This window comes from Pseudoliparis swirei, chromosome 3 (assembly GCF_029220125.1).
Source record: "Pseudoliparis swirei isolate HS2019 ecotype Mariana Trench chromosome 3, NWPU_hadal_v1, whole genome shotgun sequence".
Taxonomy (NCBI): domain Eukaryota; kingdom Metazoa; phylum Chordata; class Actinopteri; order Perciformes; family Liparidae; genus Pseudoliparis; species Pseudoliparis swirei.
Genome location: NC_079390.1, coordinates 11008544 through 11030487, shown reverse-complemented (window position 1 = coordinate 11030487; position 21944 = coordinate 11008544). Strand labels below are relative to the sequence as shown.

Below are 21944 nucleotides of genomic sequence, written 5' to 3'. Positions count from 1 at the left end.
ATTAATACATTCAATCTTCAATATTTTTGCAAGATGACCTGCAGTTTAGCAATATGACTTTTTTAAATTTCCTGACCCAGGGCACCGAGAGGCCTTCAGCTCTCTTAACTGTGGTGCTATTTCCTCTCGTGTTGGCTTTTCAAATGATGGCCTCTCTGCCATTTAACGTCAATATCTTAAGCAGTCTTGGGTTGTAAAATATAACATACAGGTTTTCACTGAGTGTCTTGTTCAGCTCTCGAGCAGACAATGGCATTCAGGCCCAGAATACAGAAGCATACAGAATCAGCTGATTGGACCTCCATCAGCTCCTCCTTCTGTCTGTGAAAGGTTTACTGCTGCTAGCTGTGTGCATCAGGATATTCAAGACACTGGTCACTGCAGAGACACAACTGTTTAATCCCTTTACATCACCACCATCTACTGGAACAAAACGCCAGTGCACCCTGCACACACCCTTTATATACAGGACTGTCTCAGAAAATTAGAATATTGTGATAAAGTTCTTTATTTTTTAAAGTAAAAAAAATTAAATTAAAAAGAAAAAAGAATAAAGGCTTGCAATATTTCAGTTGATTTGTAATGAATCCATTTTTTTATTTTTTTTACAGAAAAGAAAAAAAAAGAAATAAACTTTATCCTGTGAGACACAACAATATATATTCAAGCTACACAGTAGCTGAAGGAAAACACATTACATTACTTTTTTTAAAACAGAAACATGCGAGGTCATTGATCATAGGCACGAGAACAGCTACACACACTGGGCTGGAGATTGTTGTCTGGAGCCACATAGACACTGCAACACACTCTTTCAACGCCACCGACTTTGAAAAATGATAGCTTTATTACAATTAGTATTACATTATTCGTCCTGAAAACTGGTTGCAGTGGATATGAAGTCAGACACAACGCATTGTCACTGTCAAAAACCAGATCACATGCCCATTAACATCCATTACCTCTGGACACATAACGTTAGAGTAGATCCGAGCATGCCAGAATCCTCAATACTTGTGCATAATAACGTACTGTACACATTTCTATTGCATATTGACGTGCTGGACAAGTAGAATCCACAAACTGCTGGGCCACAGCCATATTTACATTGAGATATCCTGGAGATTTCGCACCCGTTTGAGTCCCAACTATGAAAACCTGTGAATAGCACCTCTGACTCTTTGTGCTACTGAGCTGCCATGTTAACAACAAGCTACAACTTCATGTTACTGAAGGTGCTTCCTGTGCAGATTAAAACACGAGTTATAGGAGCAGACCACACACACACACATAAGGGTACAATATATGAAAAGAAATGGAAGTGGCCAGTAAAATAAACTGGGTGTTGTGTGAACCAGTCCCGGAGAAAGCAGACTCCAAACCACCTTCCAGTGAGGTACAGGTGTGAACCTTGGCTTTCACATGAGCACCCAATACAGTACCATTGGTCAAATAAAGAAAATATAAAATGGAAATGGATCTCTCCAGCTAAGTACCAACAAGGGGGTCAGTTCACTCTAACCACGCATTATGTACATTAGAGAAACCACGAGGGCAAAGTGAGAGAAAATATTCCGCTTGTTTTTTTTCTGGTTTTGGTGAACAGACCCTTTCACCCCTCTTCACAAGCGCTGCATGAGATACACCAATTAGCTGAGTAGCAATTGTGATCAGGACAGAACATAATTAGCTACAGTTCAAACACTAAACAAGTAATAGATTTAAAATCAATATCTTCATCAATACTTTAGACCCATTATTTTGCAAGCTACATTATCACCACTTACGGGGGCATCTATGAAACCCAATTAAATCATTATATTAATAAAATACCCTAACAATGGCATAGTAGCACATTTCAGGATGTTATGGAATCAGACGATTAATCAATCTTAAACAATGAATTCATTCGATGGAAATGTAAACTGGAAGATTACGCGTGTCCTAATTTTGGTGAACTGATGTTATCTCGGATTGTATTAATCTATCCTCAAAATATGCCTTTTGGATATATACTATACATACTTATACGTATGAAAATAGATTGTGTGGATTAAATGGATTTAAAAATGTCAGTTCTAGAGAGGGGCTGGGAAGAAAAAGGTTAAACCAGCAACACATTTAAAATCTCAAATCTCTCACATATTTACAAAAACAAAACATTTCTGTATAAAAAGTATACATCTCGGAATTGGCCCGTGGCACACCTGATACAGATCATCTTTCTCGCCTCGGGGCAGAAAAACAACAACAAAAACAGTTTCTATAAGACAATAATCAGCAGACGCACAAGGAAGAGCTGTGGCGCCGCGGTAGGATGCCGCTTTCCTCGGAGGAGCTCATCGCTTGACCTCGAGTTTGACCCGGACGTTGACTTTGCAGATTGACGCCCGGCGTCACGTGGAGGGAACGTTTGATGGAGGACCGGCCGAGCCGACCGGGGCGACCCCGTAGTCCGGCATGTGGAGAGCGCCGAGGCCTCTTTAAGGGAGGCGCAGGAGCAGCGCAGCCCATCGGGGTTGCAGAGTCTTGCTTTTCGAAATTATTCGCTGTAGCGTCTGAGGGGGGCCGAGTGGCCCTCCCAGAGTCAGCATCAGGTAAGAGCTGTGCGGGGGCGCCGGAAGCTGCTTCGTGCAGCCCAAATGCCTGCCACAGAGCCGCGGTACTGTCTTTGAATGGGGAGGGGGCGTTTGCTGCGTCACTCCTCTGAAATAAAAAACACATTTAACTCTTTTTTTTATAAAATAACGTCAGGTTTTTTTTTTGTCAAGAAGAAAAACTTGCTCTTCATAATTGGAAAATGAATAAAACACACAGATGGAAGCTCTTACAAATGAACAAAGACTAAACTCACGGTAATAAAAAATTTTTTGACGCACAATATTAGATTACGATGTGTTCAAATGGCTCTGGGTTACGTTTTGTGTGTGCTGCATGCCCAAGAGATAGTGTGGATCATAGAGAATGTAGGCAGTGAATATAGATCGAAGACTTTCAACCGAGGGATGTTATTTGGCAGGCAGAAGCATCCTCAGTGCTCCTCCGTCTAGGGAGCTATTCATTTTCATTAAAAACGTACACCGGTCTGTTCAAAAGTATTACTGGCAAAGTAAGAAAGATCAAATGTTCTCCTCCCAAAGAAAATCCCTCTCCCCTGTAAGAGTTATGCAAAATACCAATCTAGTCTTCAGATATTTTTCTTTTTATCAAAACTATATGAAGGGTCAGAATTAATAGAATATTATTTTTATTTCTATGTACATCTTATACCATAGTAACATATTATATTATGTTAATGTCTCCTCACTTGGTACATACGAAGAATAAGAACAAGAAACTATAATGGCTGTGACAACCAGTATACTGTAAACATGGTTGGGACTGTGAATAAGCCATTATGAATGTCTCTATACCCCCAGCTGGATGAAGTGGGAACACGGTTTAAGCTGCGACTAACAACATCATTTAATGTTTCTAAATTTCATTTAAAAATTCAGGACGGCATATTTAAATAAATAAGTGATCTGCAGTTCTCTTCGAGCAGCCCAACACCACTGTAATCAATACTCTCAAGCAGAGAGGACCAACCAGCTGGAAGGGAACCAGGTTCAACCAGAAGAGCCCGGCTATTGGGCTAAGAGCATATACATCATTTAGCGAGTCAAATTTGTTGACACTTGAAACACATTTTTTTTTATAGAACTGAGCAGTCACCTCACGACCACTCCAGGCATGGCCATCCCTCATGTTCTTCTCCATATATCTCATCTTCTTCAAAAAACATGTCATCCTCATCCTCATCATGCTCCTCCTGTTGGCCCCGAAAACAAAGAGTGATTTGTTGAAACCAGTGGTCCACTGATAGAAACTGTCGGTGTGACCTGAAGTCAGCCGCCATTGGTGACTTCAAAAATTCAGATAGTGGTGACGGTATTAAACAAAATGACAATATACACAAATTTACTGGAATATATACAAGAACAATAACAAACAACAACAACAACAAAAACACACAACTATTATCAGAGGGGTTCTGAGGTACTTTTCTCTGACGTGACCGACTTTACATTTGGATAATATATAACCTATAACATAACTGATTTATATGGTTCACCCTCCATTTAAAATGGCCAACGGATGACATGATGCAACAATGCTGTGGCACTGACCTTTGGGACCACACACGTGTTATAAGTCGTTCCGGGGAAGGGAACGTGGTCCATTCCTGTGGACATGTCAACGACGATCTCGTCTCTATGCATCGGGATAGGCGGGACCCCGCGCTCCTGCAGGGCCAGGACAATCACTGTTGTGTTGTCTGCACGGAGCATGCGTTCTTTCCAAAACAGTAGGGCGGTGCACCCCAGCCGGCGGGCGCAGGACATTCCCTTTGGTCCCTGGAGGCAAAATAAAACGTTTTTTTTTTTTTAAACAGACTGAGAAATAAAATGATTTCATGAAACTGGAAATTCTACGCTCCTGTTTCACTCAGTCACGTACCATCATTTTGTCGTGGCTGGAGCACATGTTGACTGCATTCTTGGGCGGCATCATGTTCCACAGTCCGTCACTGCCGATGATCACGTAGCGATGCCGGCTGGGGTCGAGGGTCATCACGGTGGTATCGGGCTCTGGAGAAACCACAAACTCCCCGCTGAAGAAGTCGTAGCTCCACAGATCGCCTTTCAAGAAAGGCAACAAAATATTAGCACTTCTAAAAAGGAATAATTTAAACAAACAACAAATGCTTCCAACAGTATCAATTCGCGGACACTGAACCCGGCAAATAGGGCGTCATCCTCACCGAGGGATCGGGCCACCGCCAGGAAGGGGATCTGGTCGATGACTGTACTCCTCCTCACAGGGCCGTTGTGGGTCAGCCTGGGCCTCTTCCACACAACACGGTTCACCCCGGATTTTTTCATTACGCTGCAGTCACAAGAGAAACACACGTCAATACAAAAAGGCAAGCATAGCTCGACAGGAAACGCTGCAATGTCGAAAGGAAGGGAGTAAAAAAATATCTTCCCTCAGTGGGATGCAATCTGGGTGTTTGATATCGCCCCCGGACCTTAGAACAGAACTCGATCTTTAAAAAAAGAAATAGTCTGAGGTCCTGTTCACCAGCTCACCTGCCACCCAGTCGTTCAATCCGTTCTTTTTCTTTGGGGAGTTCAGGTTTGTGGTCTTGGGTTATTTCCAGTGCCTGCAGCGTGATGTCCGAGTCATTTCCTTGCACTCCAACCACCACTCCCGAATCCCCGACATGGGCAACGTACATGTGGACCCCGCGGATCACAACCACGCTGGCCGTGGTGCCCGACGTACTGGGCAGGCCGGTTATCGTCTTTGGCCACTCCGCTGTACGGTAAACAAGCAAAAATAAAAACGTCAAATGATTAACGTTTCTCACTGATCAATACTGCACGGGCAAAGTCAGTGACGACAATAACACATTGCCAACGTGTGAAAATAGTCACGGTTTAGATGTTTTTTTAATGTAAGACACAGTTATCACTTTTAACAAAAGTTTCCCTAGCAACTAGTCGTGAAAGAGGTACATTGGAGCCGAGGAGAATGGAGGTGGAAAACAACCTTCACTGGACTGTTTGATTTCCACTCTGCACCAAAGGAGGCATAAATGGATTATGAATACGATATAAGAGGCAGGGGAAGCAGTCAGTAGCATCTTCCCAGGTGAAGAAGCCTTTCCTTGTCTTTAAATGTTCACACACACACACACACACACACACACACATAGCTTTAAGGACAACCATAGGAAATAAATTGGTTCGGTTTCCTCCGTATTTGTACTTCACAGTACGGAATTATACTGAAGCTTGCTGCATCAACAACAGTTCAATACAGGAGAAACAGCTGTTTTCTCACTGTTCCCACATTTACACTCAAGGAAAACTAGCCAAAGGAAAAAAGTTTTTGATTTGATGGAAAACAAACTGTGAACTCTATGCTCACCACCGATCAGAGAGCTAATGCATAAAACGCGATGTAAGCCACGCTTACTCGAGTCTCAAAATATGGCTCATTTTGAAAATGTCGTTCCATAACGTGGGATTAAAAAGATGTGACCAATGTCACCATAGAAACGTATTCTCCGCAGGGTAGCCTCTTACTGTATGGTTTAGGTTTTTCTTTTAGACTTGGCTTCAGCTCAGACTTAACCAGTATTAAACTGAATCACGCAGCATCTTATCCAAAACTCCCAACCAGCAGTCCCCTCATCGCTGCACGCAACTCCTCCACACGTGTCAGGAGCAGTGTCCACCAGATATATGCAACGTGCTTTTGGTTTTGTCTTTTTCAACTATTCATTAATTTCATAGGTTTGACACATGCTGCTGTGGATGTCACAGCATGCTGTACTTTCTACCTTTATTAAGCTTCACATCTCATGTCTAGGCTTTTCTTTTGACACACATAAGGACCTTTGGGAGCCTGCTTCCTGGACCCCTTTTAAACAATACAAAAAAAAACTTTTCTGCAGAAATCTATATTTAAGAAAAAACACTGTGCCTCTATTAGATTGAGAGATTAATTAACTAAACACATATTCATTGACTTATTTAAGTTCAGGCTTATTTCTTTTTTAACGTTTAATCCTCTTTAATGACGCTGTAATGAAAATATTCACCAGAGCTGCATTGAGGGGACCGTGTCAACTGTTCTCGCTGTGTTGTAGTCAGATGACAGCTGCCTGAGTTAATTAGTAATGGGATGGGCGTCAGAGGATTGGGCACCACCATCATCACCAAAACACCAGCTGAGAAGGATGCTGCGCGTGTCACGGTTCGCCATCAAGCATCAATCGTGAGCAATAGGCACACAGGCCCGCTGCGAGACTTACGTAGCTCCTTCCACATCGCGTGGTGACAGGCGATGAAACCTTTCCTGAGAGCACCGCACACTTCACTGTGATCCTTCGACCAAAAGCCCCGCTGCTTCTTCAATAATCCCCACAGATTGTCCCTCGCGAAGTGTGCCGCTTCGCGACCCCCGTGGCCATCAAACACTGCGAAAAACGCCACGGACTTCCGAGTGTTGACCTCCGCGACGTTCTTCCCCTCCTCCTCCGACGCCGGTGTGTTGTTGTTGTCCTCGTGCGGCAGACTCTCGACCCACACCGCGCAGGAGGCTGGCCCGGATTGGGTCTCGTTCACGGGCTGTGCCGTGGGTTCACTGTCCGCTTCCCCCTGTCCTCCATGTCTCTGCGACTTTGGGTAATCTTCGGCTGGCGGCGGCGTCGGCTCGTACTCGATTCGTATCTCGATCACGTCCTCCATGTATTTCCTGCCCCCTTGCTCGGAAAATGCACTCATGCGAAATATTATCCCCTCGTCCATAACTGTGAACGCTTTTAAGCAATCAAACGACACATGGAGCGGCTGACTGTAGCTTGAAAGCTAGATTTTTGAACAGATGTTTTGCCGCGATTGTATGGCGGAAGGCTTCCTTACTTTTTGTTTATCTTCCCCGAAACGTCCCACTGTACGCGCTGACGTCATGTTCTTTCCACCTATCAACGTTGCAACCACGCACGGCACGCCTGACTATTGTGCTGCCTTCGTTGGCACGACAATAAATCGAAAATTACATGTAGCGATCACATCACAACCACAGCGGCAGACCACACTGACAAATAGGCTTCAACTAACTAACGTTCAACTAACTATTTATTAGTTCATTTGTTTATTTTTTACCATCGGTTTATGACAACAACAACACTACCGGTACTATCGCAACGTAGCTTGGCATCTTCATCATACCACTGCTTCTCTCTCTCTCTCTCGCTCTCGCTCTCTCTCTCTCTCTGTGTAGTAGCCTAACTTACATACATCACACTTATACTCAAAGACAAATAATAACATTTATTAGGGAACTTATTCTAAAAATCATTTTTAGAATGTCTGGCACTGAAGTTGAAACTAAAATTCAAATTTACAAATACCTGCTTTGTGGTGCAAGATTGTACATTTGTTACTGACCTTAAATATTCTAGAGATGTTGTCCAAGATGATGTCCATTTCCTGGATCTGATAAATGTGAGGTCCTCTCCAAAGAGTGTCATTGGATCATATATGTGCTGCTGGAGGCGGCCTGTGTTGTGCAGGTTGTGTGAATGTAATGCCGTATCTGTTATCAGCAGAAAATGACATGCATCATGTAATAGTGTTGCAGAAATCCAATCCAACACTGTAGTGCTACAGTAATGCCAGGTAGAGACAGAATCAATCCAACCTAATAACCTTTCACAGAAATGTGAATAGATAAAAAAAAAAGGAGTTTTCACAAAAGACACGATGACATTACACATATAAGACACAAGACACAAGTATAACTCTAAGGGATTCTTTGTGTTGATGTATCTCCATATGGAATCCACTTACTCATTATTATGTTTGATAGTACATTCAGGCCTGAGGTCACGAGTGACAGTGTGTGCGGTGCGTATGTATATCTACATTACAGACAGGTCCTTTTGGACTTGAGAGATGTGATCGTTGGGACTGCTCTGAAACATTGGCCTTTATTACATAAACACTTGTGCGGAAGTTCACAGACATTTATTGAAATCTTTGATTTACTTTTGTGATGAGCACCACAGATACATGATTAATGGTTAACAATAAATTGTCTCAAGATTAAGTGCATGCATGGGAATCAAACCAAACACATTCCTGTATTCATTAATTGACAGTAATGGAACCTATATGTAGTCCTCTCAAGCTGTGAGCTTTGATGGTGGATTTATTGTCTTCATTCAGGGCACATCTTTACATCTCTCTCTCTCTTTCTTGTAAAAGAGAGGGTGAGAGAAGGGGGAGAAAAAGGAATTTCCCACATTATACTTTCCATCGGTGTCTCCATCCCCTAATACTCAAAGCTTTAACGTGTAAAGCCCATGTTTTAATATCCAACCGCTTCTCCATTTTCTTTCCTTCTTTCTTTCTTTCTTTGCCTCTTTCTTTCTTTCTCTCTTTCTTTCTTTCTTTCTTTCTTTCATTCTCCTTACTGTTTATGTCCATTAATAGTCCAGCCCTCTGAGAGGACCTGTCTGCACACAGGCCACTATTACAGATGAAGTAATTTCCATGTAAATGGTGTCAGAATGTCATTTTGAAGTGAAGCTGCTGAGAAAATGAATTCCTGAAGACGGGATTACCAAGGGGCAATGACTCCTGAGTTGCATTCTCACACATTCCCCATGCAGCTCTTGTATAATGGTCAATCCACCAAAATAGCTTTGTTTGGCTCCAAGACGGTGTAGATGCTGAACTGTCAGTCAGCCGAACCAAAGAGAAGAAAGGGATAGCGACCCAAATATTACCATATGAATGAATGGTAATATAAATTTTTTTATATGAGCAAATAACAGTTAAATTGTGTGTGCGTGTGTGTGTGTGTTTGTGTGTGAGCACTCTTATTGAAGGCATTTGTTTCCTCATCAACATGCAGCAGGTGTAATGATAAATTGGTGAGGTTTACAGTAAAACGATTATATTTGGACTTCTAGTTTATGTGATAGGTTCAGCATTCATCCAAAGACACAAATCTTACGACCAAGGTCAATAATGAAAAAAGCAGAGAGAGAAAGGCTCAGACCAAGAATCAACAGGTTTCAATGCAAATATATATATTTTTATGAAAAGAGAAAAGAAACACCCGAAAAATGCTCTATGTGGCAGATCTCACGGCTGTGTGACCATCTTTAAACATTCTATTTCTCAACTTTAAAACATTTCAACATATATCAATGAGCTGGGAACAACTAAACATTCTCCATAATACCTGAGACTTGTATCTTTTATGTATAATGTTAGTAATAAGCAATTTCTGCAGAAGGATTGATTTAGTAAATTAATGTAGGAGCTATAATCTCAACGAAAGTGGTTCAAAACACCTGAATAGAACTTTTGTAAAAATGCAATTACAGTTTTTTTGGGATAATTGAAATGGTAATTATCTTATGTTGTGATTCTCCTATTTTTTGTTGAGATGGTTCATGTTAAAGGCCAGGCACGTGCACAGACATTTTGGGGGGCAGGTGCTCAAACCTAAAAAAAAGGGCACCCATTGCCAAAAAAAATTCGGACAAAGTTGAAGCATAACACCAATGATGCTGTCCTCGACCTGCGTTTCCTCTGGGCAGGATTAGACCGCGAACTTACATTTTCTTTATGAATAAAGATGAATTATTATATAGCAACAGTACAAGCGTTCTGATTGGACAATGGGTCGTCATGCCAGCCACGTATTGCCCTCCTCGCCGGTCTGATACAGATCCGTATTGCCCTCTGACCTCATTTTCAAAATGAGCGATATTGATCGTCATCAACAGCCAAGAAGAAATTCAGAAGCAGCGAAAATGTGTTATTGAAAGTGATGAAGAGGAGAAACTATAGTTTGGATCACTTGTGTTGTTACTTTACTGTAAATTAAAACTATTTTAGCTGAGCTGTGTTGTTCGTTTTCTATAAGATTGATCGTTGTAAGACTGGAACAGACAAAACAAAGAGAAAACACATAAAACAATGATGCACAAGGATAGCATGACACCGAGAGCTAGCATAGTTTAGCTCCTATTTTCTGGCTGTGAATTCTCGTGACATTTATAAACATACTTTCAAATATGTCTAAACAGCATTTATACAACACAAAAAAGATTCTCTCTCTCTCACACTTAAACATGACATCAGTAAACAGCTGCAAGGCTTTGAAATCATGGATTTCTGAGTTTTTTTTTGTTTAATTTTGTAGGAAACGTCGACCAGTTGTGACGTCATGTTTTCAGCAGCGCTAATGTTGTGGTTGATTTATCACAAAACAACGTCAGGGGACAAACAGCGTCATGACCTGTGTGTCTGGTGCTGCGGGTCAGAGGAGAAGGAGGTGCTCCAGTTTGGTGGCGCGAGGAAACCTGCGCGAGCCCTGAGGGCTCGATCACACCAGACGCGACGCTAAAAAACGCAGCCGCACCAAAAACGCCTTGTCAAAAACCTGGCCGAGTGTGACATTGATGAGCGGCGCGCTTCCGCGCCTCGCGCTTAAAGTTCAGAATATTTTAACTTTTAACCGCCCCTGAAAAACGCAAAAGAAAACAGCGCCGCGTGGCGTTTAAAAGGCGCGTCTGGGGCGAAATTCTCACAAGAACTCAAATAAATGCCCCGTCGGATATCAAATCACATTTGGGGGGAGTTTATGACAGAGAGAGTAACTTTTATTCTTAAATACTGATGAATGAAAAAAAAGTGTCTCCAGCAAAAAGGGCACTTTTTTCATCCAGGGCAAAAGGGCTGGTGCTTGAGCACCACTAGGGCTCTATCTGTGCACGTGCCTGCATATATATATGTATATAATAATAAATGCATCCATATATATGTATATATTTGCATACATATATACTGTATATGTATATATAATATATATGCATACACATAAACACATATATGTATATATATATATATATATATATACAGGACTGTCTCAGAAAATTAGAATATTGTGATGAAGTTCTTTATTTTCTGTAATGCAATTAAAAAAACAAAAATGTCATGCATTCTGGATTCATTACAAATCAACTGAAATATTGCAAATATTTGATATCTTTTAATATTGCTGATTATGGCTTACAGCTTAAGAAAACTCAAATATCCTATCTCTAAATATTAGAATATCATGAAAAAAGTATACTAGGGTATTAAAAAACAAATACAAACACTGAGCCTTGATTAATTAAATAACAATTTATTATAAATCTTTTTTATCACCCAAAATATGGATCCATAATTGCAAATATTAAAAATATTGATATACTCTTGATATTGATATTGAAATGCAGTAATATGACTTAATTTTTCTTTGTATTTGAGACAGATAAGACAGTCTCCTGCTGAAAATGATCAATATGAATTAAAGTGATATATTCTAAGAAAGAGCAGTATATGACAGTACTTGATGAACCAATATGCATTGTTTGCTCAGAACTGGGTGTAGAGTAAATCACCACTTTATAATACAATCTGAAACATTATTTTGACTTTAAATTGTATGCATATGTGGACCACAGGACTTTTTCGTGTGGATTATTATTGTTGTATTTAACCTTTACATTATTACCATGGTATTAATAAAAACCACAGGATAGTAAGAGCTGAACTGTTGCTTCATTTATCCAATTTCCACACCTGAAAAAGTGCTGGTCTTGAGTGAAATTGGTGAGCACTCCGCTGTGTGGGAGAAACTACCGCCGCTACTGCCACCAGGGTTAACAGTAAAACACTGGACTGTTTGAGAGGTCTCAATATCAAAAGAAGATGGAAACAAGTTCAGGACATCTCCAACCTCTTCTGGAAGCTCTGGCTAAAAGAATACTTGCCTTTGCTAAAGGAGCGGTAAAGGTGGAGGATGGAAAGAAAGTCTCGTTCATGGAGACATTGGACTTGTTGTAAGTGCTCCAGCGTCACAAAGTTCCTGGTTACTAGGAAGAGTCCTCAAGACCTTTCTGGAAGGACTGGTGCGATCTGCACATGTGCAAACTAAGTCTATCACGCTGGGCAGAGCAGTGAGCAAACGTCTTCTATAAGAAGCGGACACATACGCAACTTCCTATCCTTGGGTTTTGGGCTTGTGAGCGCCGCGGAGCATGTCGGGCGATATTCTCACAAGAACTCAAATAAATTCCCCGTCAGATATCAAAACACATTTGGCGGGAATTGATGACAGAGAGAGTAACTTTTATTCTTAAATACTTATTAATGAAGAAACAATGTGTCTCCAGCAGAAAGGGCGCTGTCCTCATCCAGGGAAAAAGGGGAGGAGCTTGAGCACCACTAGGGGTCTACCTGTATGTATTGAATTGTTTTTGCCCTCCTGACATTAACATTCGGGGGCCGGTGTGTTGGAGCCTAAAGGTAGTTCTGTTGTTTTCTGCTATCTTTGAGGGAAACACCGGGTGAACTGGGACATGAAGTTCCTACATTTGAACACAGGATGACACGGTGACATTAAAAAGGCCTTCAGGTAATTTCTCTGATGAGAACAGGTGTGGATGGGAGGCCTACCGCTTTGGACCGTGGCCGCGTTGACGTGGTCGACAGGATCCTGTGTTGTGTGTAATGTTTTGCAATTGTATTCAACGCGCGTCCCAACATGTTCTCCCGTGCGCCCCCTGTGGCTTCAATATTTAAATGAGTAAAGTGTTCTCCAGTCTACCGGTTGAATTGAACGACGTCAGTTGGTCGTTGAGATATGAATCCATTCTAGAATTCTTGCTCCTTCACATTATCTCCATGGACTCAAAACACCTCTCGGGACCCAAGAGACCAGTCGACCTTCAAGAAACTCTCGTACTCCAGGAACTCGAGATGAGCGACCAGGCCGAATCTTCGCCCAGGCGCTCCGTGTTCAACGACCTCCGTCTGGAGGGACAGTTTTGCGACGCGGTCATCAACGTGGAGAACGTGGCGTTTGACGTCCACAGGGTCATCCTGTGTGACTGCAGCGAAACATTCATGTGAGTTGTATCTGAAGCTTGTGAACGGCTAATCAACAATAATTATTAACTTCCATGAAGTGTTGTATGCTACCGGTACATTGATTGCAGAGTGCAGTTATTTATGATTATTGTTGTATTATTATTATTTGAATGCTACAGTGCTCCCTCAGTTCCATAGCACCTAGATTTGCAGATCAACACAGTAGCATTGAGGATTTTGTGTGTTCAGAAAAGTGACCAGATTACTTGAATGCAACTTGAGATGCTCGACTCAACGGACAACGGAGAAGCTGCACAACACGGAGATAAATAGAGATCACAAAACAAAATTAAATACAAAATGTAACATGAAATATTTGAGACATTCTTACTGCGAGTTACACGCTGATGTCCGGTGGTGAACGTGTTGTATAATTCCCCTTTAATACTAAACGGGGTCGTGTGTCGATTTTATTGGAGGGAAATTCATCTAGCTGTATGTTTTATATGACGGAGGTATGTGCTCCTGTGTAAACTGGGTTGTGTTGACTTGAGTCTTAGTTTTGGTTTTATTCATGCTGTGATTTTGTTTTTCGTTTTTTTAAATATTGTCTGTCACTGTTTCATGTTGTATTGTATGGAACTTTGTGTGACGTGCTGCTGCTGCTGTCTTGGCCAGGACACTCTTGTAAAGGAGATTTTTAATCTCAATGAGGCATTTCCTGGTTAAATAAATTTAAAATAAAATAAAATAAAAAATTCAAAGATCTGAAGTCTGTTTCCAACTCTTTGCTTCTATGTTTCACCCTCAGTGCTCTCTTCAGTCGCTGGTGCTCACCAGGCAAGAAGGTCTTCGTCATACTGGGAGTGTCTCCCGACGCCATGCGCCTCATCATTGAGTTTGCGTACACCGGCTCCGTTTCAGTGACTGAAGAAAACGTGCAGGAGCTGCTGCTGGCGGCTGACCAGCTCAACGTGATGGACGTCGTGCAGACTTGCTGCGACTTCCTCGGGGAGCAGCTTCAAGCGGAGAACTGCATCGGCATCTTTGAGTTCACCGACATCGTCTTCTGCCCCGAACTGCAGCGCAGGGCCTACCGCTACATGGTGGAGCACTTCGAGGAGGTGGCTCACCACGAAGAGTTCCTGCAGCTGTCCCTGCAGCAACTCATCGACATCCTCGAAAGAGACGACCTCAGGGCTCTCAAGTCTCACGCATTGAGCGTGCACATCGAATTCGCTGAAAAACCTCTCGGCTATTTAATATTGTTCGCATTGGGATGGAGCAAAACCCCGTCCGCCCGTCAACAACTCTTTCGGCTCGATGCTCAGCTGTATCGGGTGCTGATGGAAATCTCACGCTTGCCTGTCTTCAAAACTTGAGAGCCCTGCGACCTCAACGTGAGAAACGAGAGCGTTGCCTTCGAGGCCGTCCTTCGCTGGATCGACCACGCGCCCGAAACACGGAAAGCACACGTAGCGGTGCTCTTTTCAAAGGTATGATAACCTTCGGTCACTTCGTTTGGACTTGCACCTTCAGCATGTGGCTGATGGTGTTTACCAGATTCAATTCAACACTCCTGTCCCGTTTCTCTCTGCGTAGGTGCGACTGGCCTTGACGAGTTTGAACTACATGCGGCTCAAGGTTCTGTCCAATGAGCTGGTGAGCACCAGCACTGAGTGCCTGTCAATGGCCCAGGGTGTCCTTGAAGCCATCGGTCACATCAGGACCAGCAGGCCTTCTGATGCTCAGCTCAGCAACCCTCTCTCCCGCCCTCGCCTCCCGAACGCCGTCCTGTTGGCCATCGGAGGCTGGAGCGGCAGCAATCCAACCAATGGCATCGAGGCGTACGACTTCCGCGCCGACCACTGGATGAACATGACAAACAATTGCGAGCGTCCCCGCGCCTACCACGGCACCGCCGTCCTCAACGGGAGCCTCTACTGCATCGGCGGCTTCGACTGGGGGGAGCATTTCAACAGCGTGCGCAGGTTCGACCTGAGGACGCGCGTCTGGCACGAGGCCGCCCCCATGTTCTACCGCCGCTGCTACGTGAGCGTCACCGCGCTGGACGGATGCATCTACGCCACGGGAGGCTTCGACGGGCGCACGCGGCTCTGCACCGCCGAGCGCTACAGGCCCGAGGCCAACCAGTGGAGTCTCATCGCGCCGATGCAAGAGCACCGGAGCGACGCCAGCAGCACGACGCTGCACAACAAGGTGGTGTGGAAAAGTGTCTGGGAGTTATTTAAGGGCAACAGAGTAAATGTGTACCTGTTGGTTACCTTGTTTCCATGGGACCTGATGCAGTTGTCTTGAGGAGCATTGAGTAATTGGCCAGAGGGAAGTGTGTCAGACTGAAGGTCTTCAGAGACCTATGGGCTCTCTAGAGAATGTGTGATGTTGTGTGCATGGAAGTGAAAAGAGGTGCATGTGTGAGTTAGTGGATGTGTGTCACTATTGCACACTGTGGTTAATTTGTATGTGGATGGTCAAGTAGAAAGAAAACATGTAAACACTTATTATCTGGATGGCACTGACATAAACAAGAATCCCCTTTCTTTTTTAGACAGTTTGTTTATAGCTTGTCTCAGGTTTGTAATCATGATTTAAAGAAACTTTAGTAAGATGATGCAACGTATTAGATATGAGAGACCAACACCAATAGTTGGACGATGGGAATCATCCTGCTAGAGTAGAAAGATCTCGGAATAATTTATAAGGAGTTGAAGCCAGAAGAAGTGATTCTTTACTGAACCCCTCCTGTTCTCCCCAGCTTTACATTTGTGGGGGCTTCAATGGGACTGAGTGCCTGCAGACGGCTGAATGCTACGTCCCGGGGGCCGACCAGTGGACGATGATCGCCCTCATGAGCAGCCCGCGCAGCGGAACTGGCACCGCTGCATATGCAGGTCTCGTGTATGCAGTAAGTTCACATGAAACTCGTGTGACGTTCAGTCAACAGATGAATCAGAAGGAGTTGAGTGTGAGTTTCTTTTCGTTCACCATATATTTCACTTGCTGTCCCAAAGGTTGGCGGCTTTGATGGCAACAACCGTCTGAACACTGCAGAGGCGTACGACCCCGTGAACAACAGCTGGCAGGAAGTGACGCCCATGGTGACGCCCCGCAGCAACTTTGGCATCGAAGTGCTGGACGATCGTCTCTTTGTTGTCGGGGGCTTCAACGGCAACACCACCTGCTACAACGTGGAGAGCTACGACGAGACGACCGCTGAGTGGACGGAGGCTTGTGACATGGACATTTCCCGCAGTGCCCTGAGCTGCTGCGTGGTGTCCGGGCTCCCCAACATGGCCGACTACGCTGTTCCCCGGGACGCCCTGCCGCTGTTACACGAGGATGCAGACTCGGACGAACACTCCTGAACCGTGCCATCATCCACACGGTTTTAGGACCTAAAACTACAAAAGATAAATAAAATGTCTTTGTGCGTTAATCTGCTGTCACTCCAGATAACCCGGCTGCTAGCTGCCGGCAAATACAAAGAATACACACATCCAGAGGTGTTGGCTCATTTCAGACCTCTAACCCCCCTTCCTCTCTAAGGTCCTTGAGGAAGTGGTCTCACACCAGTTGTGTGACTTTCTACATCATATTAGTTCATTTGAGGAGTTTCAGTCAGGATTTAGAAAACTGCAACTCTTTATTATCAGGCTGCTCTAATAAGTAGAGACAGAAGGTCGTCGTTTCTCAATATGCGTACTTGTGCGTACTTTTCTCTACTTGTGGACTTGTGAAACGTCATCAGTCTCAGCCCGAGTCCATGTTCCAATTCAAAGTTCGCTTCTCGCAAAGCACGGTCAAAATGCCCGGATGTGACTTGATCCTCCCACTTTCCGGAGGATGCATCAGAGGAGACTTGATGACTTTTTATAAATACTACTGTTGAGTCACGGAATGTAATTTTAGGATGTTTTCAGGCGAGAAGTTAGTAGTTTAAAAATCAAATCTGTGGTCGGTTTGTTATGATTCAGCCCAATAAATATCTGCGCCGTAGATTTGAGGCTCTACTCCACAGCGCCGGGCGGTCAGCGCGCTGTGTGGCCGCCGACAGCAGCCTGATCTCGGCAGGACTTTTTTAAATGCTCCGCTGGCTCTGACGTCTCCGGAGCGGTTAAACATAAGATATAATTTGGTCTGGAGGATCTAACGAGCACAAAGAGTTTATTATTTATTCACAGATAACGTTACATCAGTTTGACTGAGGGTTAAGATTCATAACTTAATATTTTAATTAAACTTTAACGTTGAACTATAGTGCTGTCTTTTTCTTTTAGACCGAATTGTTTGCAATTACATGTGTAATATAACTATATATACATACAAATATATATATATATAAAGGCACCAAAGAGCATAGATGAATGTAGTCAAATAAAAAAAGCTAATGTTGCTTCTAAATTGCTTGATCAAAATAAAAATGTTGATATCCGACAATTTCTGAATACAAGATTGGCTGTCTTTGGGTATCTCACCACGGGTTCAAACCACAAGGGGCTTGGTTATTTCTGACCAGCTGAGCAACATTTTCACAAGAGGAGACCACCTTTCCAATGTCACACTCCCAAGTCTGCTCCTGCCAGCGTGATAGATGACCATGATATTGACTTGAGGTTAATTCAAAACCGCACTGCTGAGTTAGATGAAGGATCTGGATAAGGGTGCTGCAGATAAGAGTTCAGTTGAAAAGAAAATTGTTTTGGTTCACGTGCCCTGAGGCAGCATCGGACTCTATATTCCCCCATCATCTTGTTTTCCTACAGAATATGATTGTATTTAAGAAGATCCAAAAGCCAAAGAGCGAAATGTTTACCTTTGTGGATTTCTAAATGATGTTAACCTCACTCGTTAGTGTCTGAGTCTATTTTGTAATGTGCAGGTCTTGCATTATTGTCAGCTAGGAACAAATATGGACTCTGGAGATGAACATCCTTGCACATAGATTGATCTTTCCGTAAATCTAGAAGAGGAATTAGTTGACAGGATTTTAAAAGTGTTTTTCAACAACAATTAAACATAGTTTTAATGGAACACAACATTATACCCAAAGCAGTGATTTGTGCAGCTATCACACTGCTCTACGGTAGATTGAATTGAATAAATAGCTGCTGAGCAATGTTGCGGATCAATTCTCCTTTTGTTACATACATCATTACGCAGAAGAAGATGCATTCATCAGTCACTGTGGACATTGTTTCCAATACAATAAAATTAAAAAAATCAATTATTGTAAACAACTGTTACTTGTAAGTGAACACAGGCGATCTTGTCATTAAAAAAAACACCCAGAGGGCATATAGTGGGAGAGAAAATGTCAGAGTTGCACAGACATGCAAGTCAGGTAGACTGGAAAATCTTAAATTCTTTTTGGCGTAAAGCTTGTCTTTGCTATCTTCATGATGAATTTGGTGTTTTCTTGCCTCGTGGCTTAAGCATGCTAAGATTCCAGCTCCCCCTGTTTTTTATACCCAAATGGAATTGAGCAGATAGCAAAAATATGAGGGGCGAAAACAATTTCAATTTCACTCGGTGGAAAAGACAGAGGCTGCAGGCTGGTTTTGCTGCAGGTGAACATGGACCCAGCGGGATGCTTTTCTGCAGATTGTGAACCACGATGCAGAGATGTGTCCCCGTATTACAGCAACACACACTGTGAATCTCTACTGCTGCAGGGAGCTTGAGCTGTGATGCTTTATTTGGAAAACCATCACACATTTACAGTCCATGTAGACTCCATTACAATGTGTGGCAAACAATGAGTTATGTAACAGTTAATTTAGCAATTCATAGTTTTATACTACATCATCGACAGACCCTATTCAAATACATACAGAATTTACTGAAGATACTGATTCAACACCACACATAATTCTGAATAATCTTCAACTTGCCTCATATATTATGTAGTCCATGATGTCCTCACTGACTTCAAAAGGAGTGGAAATTGGAAAATGAAGAGGAACAAAAATGTCTTCTTGTTTTTCAATCGTCTGAGAAAATGAAATAAAAATGCAAATTTTATCGTGGAAATTCACCATTTTATAATGTCCTTGTGTGTGCGAGGTACCAGGCTTAATCTGTAAAAGTAAATTGTCTGAGTGCAGCCTTAGGACCCTGAGGATATCGGACCTAGGTTGCTGCAGAGGTAGCTTTGTGATTTGTATGCATCCCATCTGATAGCGTCTCCTGGATCACAGATGGATTATTTAGGCTTTTCCTTCAGCATAGGCTCCCTCTTTTGATTTTCTCTCCCTTTTTTCACAGGTCCGCATTGTATCTTCCTTTTTCCTTTCTGTCTCTGCTTTCATTGTTGGGTACTTGGATGCCTCGAAAACACACTGACAGAGATTTGGCTTCACCAGAGAAAATGGAACAATAATGCCGGAGGAATAACCACGGGGGGTAAGTTGTAAAGTTATACTCATTCATATTAGAGAGGCTTGGTTAGTATCTTTGATAATTTCACTATCGTGAGTGTGCATGCTTTTGGCGTAGGTGGCTTCAGAGGGAATTTAATCTGTTCTCTGCTCATTGATTCATACAGTTTCAGATGCTGTCCACGTGCTGTGGTGCTGAAAGTTACTTGTCGTGGATGTCATTTGCATTCCAATGATTGCATGCTGTCAAACAAACAATAATTGCTGGGATTAACTTCTAATTCTTAAATATTCATCCTTTAATTTATACTTTGACTGAAGAGAAGTCTATATCATAAAATTATCAAATAGTTTTTCACTGTACTTTGTATTAAAGGTTACGTATGGCTTTTAATAAAATGTCAGTCAACCATGTTGATTAATCACGTCGTGGTAAGGAATGTGGCGGCTTGCATATACTGAATCACATATACAATAAATGTAGCATACGGGTATTTAAAAAAATAGTTACAATACTTAACAGTTCTCTCCGTATACGATCCCGGTGCTGGAAATCTTTCAGTGGTTTTGAAAACACGAAAGGGATTCATTTTGTAAAAGTGATTGCTGGAATTACAATCAAGCAAATTTGATCTTAAAGGATCATTTAATCTTGTTTTTTTCTGTACTATCAACTCAAAGAGCGTTGCCCTTTACTGACTATGTATATTTTCTTCCTGTGGGGAAGTATGAGGACTCTTTTATAGTATTGTCCAGTGAATGAGAGATTGACTGCACAATAATGTTGTCATTTTGAGTGGATTCAGTTTATCCCTTTATCTGGAAATGCCTTCAAGTGGGCCAGAGGTGTTTATCAAGGAGGGGGGAAACAATGGTCACTGCACCAGGCAACTTGCCGTGCGGCCATTCGGGTGGTCGTCAACATTTTGTCCATTTCTTCTAACACCTACATTCTTAATCAGATGTTTATACCACACCAAAGCACACAGTGTATTGTATTCATTAATTGTGAATGCAGCTAATGGAATGTTTAGTTGACTGAGGTATTGATGCTGACATATCAGGGTCATTCATCCTCTGGGGCCAAAGGTCACTGTCCCTTGTGGCTAGTACACACAGCATCATCTGTTACTCCTCAGACCAGTTTTTCTCCTCCACATAATGCCGACTCAGCCGACTATGACTTGTTACCATGAGCCCTGACAGGGCCCCGGACATTGCTTCTCATACTTTTAATATCCTTTGTCTTGCTCTGATAGCTCCCAAAATGCATTATAGTGGCAGTGATGGAAGCCCTGTTTCCATCTCCCGATCCATTTCCTCAAAAGACACAGCCACATGTCAGCGATAACTGCCAGAGGTTGATAAGAACTCTTCAGTACTACACGAGGAGACAGTGAGCCTTGTACAATGGGAAAGTGTGTGATGTATGGGTTTACTTAATCGACTGTAATATATGCACGTGGTTTGTGTGTTGTGTGTCCATCAAATTTTAAAAGAACAAACCTCTTCTTCCACACATCTCCTTCTGGGGTCTTGATTTAGACTCCAGTTATTGTGCAGGGGGAAAAAAAGTCAGTGAATCATACTTCCCGGTTGTGCCCCCGGCTTTCACTCAGACCCCCGGTGGTGTTTTACTCCACAGTCTGCTGATTAACCATCATATCTCAGTTTGCAATGGGCATAGATGTATCCGCATTTCAATATATTTTTTGCCCTATATTAAAAAGACAATGCACTATTTAATTTACGAAAGGTGCATTGGTATATAATTCATGCAAAGGCTAAAGGTGCAGTGACACATGTCTCCTTTTCCTTGCAATTTGCATCCAAAGTAAATATGTCTGTTGTATTTAAGTGGCTCCCCTGCACCTTTTGACACGGCGTACCTGGTATAACGTATTGCAATTCACACGTCTGTCTCTTTGAGAACAGGGGATTGTACTTAGGGGGGAGGAAAGATGGGGAGGGGGATGCTGGAGGTGGATTCCGTTTACGCTCCGCTGCTCTCTCCAGTATGTGATCTGTCTGCTGTGGTAAAGGCGGAGCTGCC

The 21944-nt window shown here is 42.7% G+C and overlaps 2 protein-coding genes across 3 annotated transcripts; one reads left to right on the top strand and one right to left on the bottom strand.

Annotated features, from left to right (window-relative positions):
- Positions 1–661: 661 nt before the first annotated feature.
- LOC130191968 (protein phosphatase 1D-like) lies at positions 662–7454 on the bottom strand. Of its 2 annotated transcripts, XM_056411754.1 has the most exons (7): positions 6866–7454; positions 5133–5361; positions 4805–4929; positions 4501–4682; positions 4170–4397; positions 3715–3811; positions 2618–2706 (listed from the first exon to the last, which is right to left on the bottom strand). In XM_056411754.1, exons 1-6 carry the CDS (start codon positions 7359–7361, stop codon positions 3716–3718), a joined length of 1356 nt encoding a protein of 451 aa, XP_056267729.1. In that variant the 5' UTR covers positions 7362–7454; the 3' UTR covers positions 2618–2706; position 3715. The 2 variants fall into 2 exon arrangements, with proteins under 2 accessions (XP_056267728.1, XP_056267729.1); XM_056411753.1 differs by lacking the exon at positions 3715–3811 and having other exon boundaries at positions 662–2706.
- Positions 7455–13382: 5928 nt separating this feature from the next.
- Positions 13383–17396, top strand: LOC130191499 (kelch-like protein 10). Its single transcript, XM_056411116.1, has 6 exons — positions 13383–13531; positions 14305–14700; positions 14899–14989; positions 15096–15713; positions 16270–16419; positions 16526–17396. The coding sequence occupies exons 1-6, from the start codon at positions 13383–13385 to the stop codon at positions 16877–16879; spliced, it is 1758 nt and encodes a 585-aa protein (XP_056267091.1). The 3' UTR covers positions 16880–17396.
- Positions 17397–21944: the final 4548 nt, after the last annotated feature.

Bases quoted from the DNA above. Each gene is read 5' to 3' on its own strand.
- LOC130191968 (XM_056411753.1), bottom strand. From the start codon at position 7,361: ATGGACGAGGGGATAATATTTCGCATGAGTGCATTTTCCGAGCAAGGG. The intron at 5,362-6,865 runs GTAAGTCTCGCA...TTTACCGTACAG, and splicing joins CGCGATGTGGAAGGAGCTAC to CGGAGTGGCCAAAGACGATA. The intron at 4,683-4,804 runs GTGAGGATGACG...CTTTCTTGAAAG, and splicing joins GGCGGTGGCCCGATCCCTCG to GCGATCTGTGGAGCTACGAC.
- LOC130191499 (XM_056411116.1), top strand. From the start codon at position 13,383: ATGAGCGACCAGGCCGAATCTTCGCCCAGGCGCTCCGTGTTCAACGAC. The intron at 13,532-14,304 runs GTGAGTTGTATC...TTTCACCCTCAG, and splicing joins GACTGCAGCGAAACATTCAT to TGCTCTCTTCAGTCGCTGGT. The intron at 14,701-14,898 runs GTCTCACGCATT...CCTCAACGTGAG, and splicing joins GACGACCTCAGGGCTCTCAA to AAACGAGAGCGTTGCCTTCG.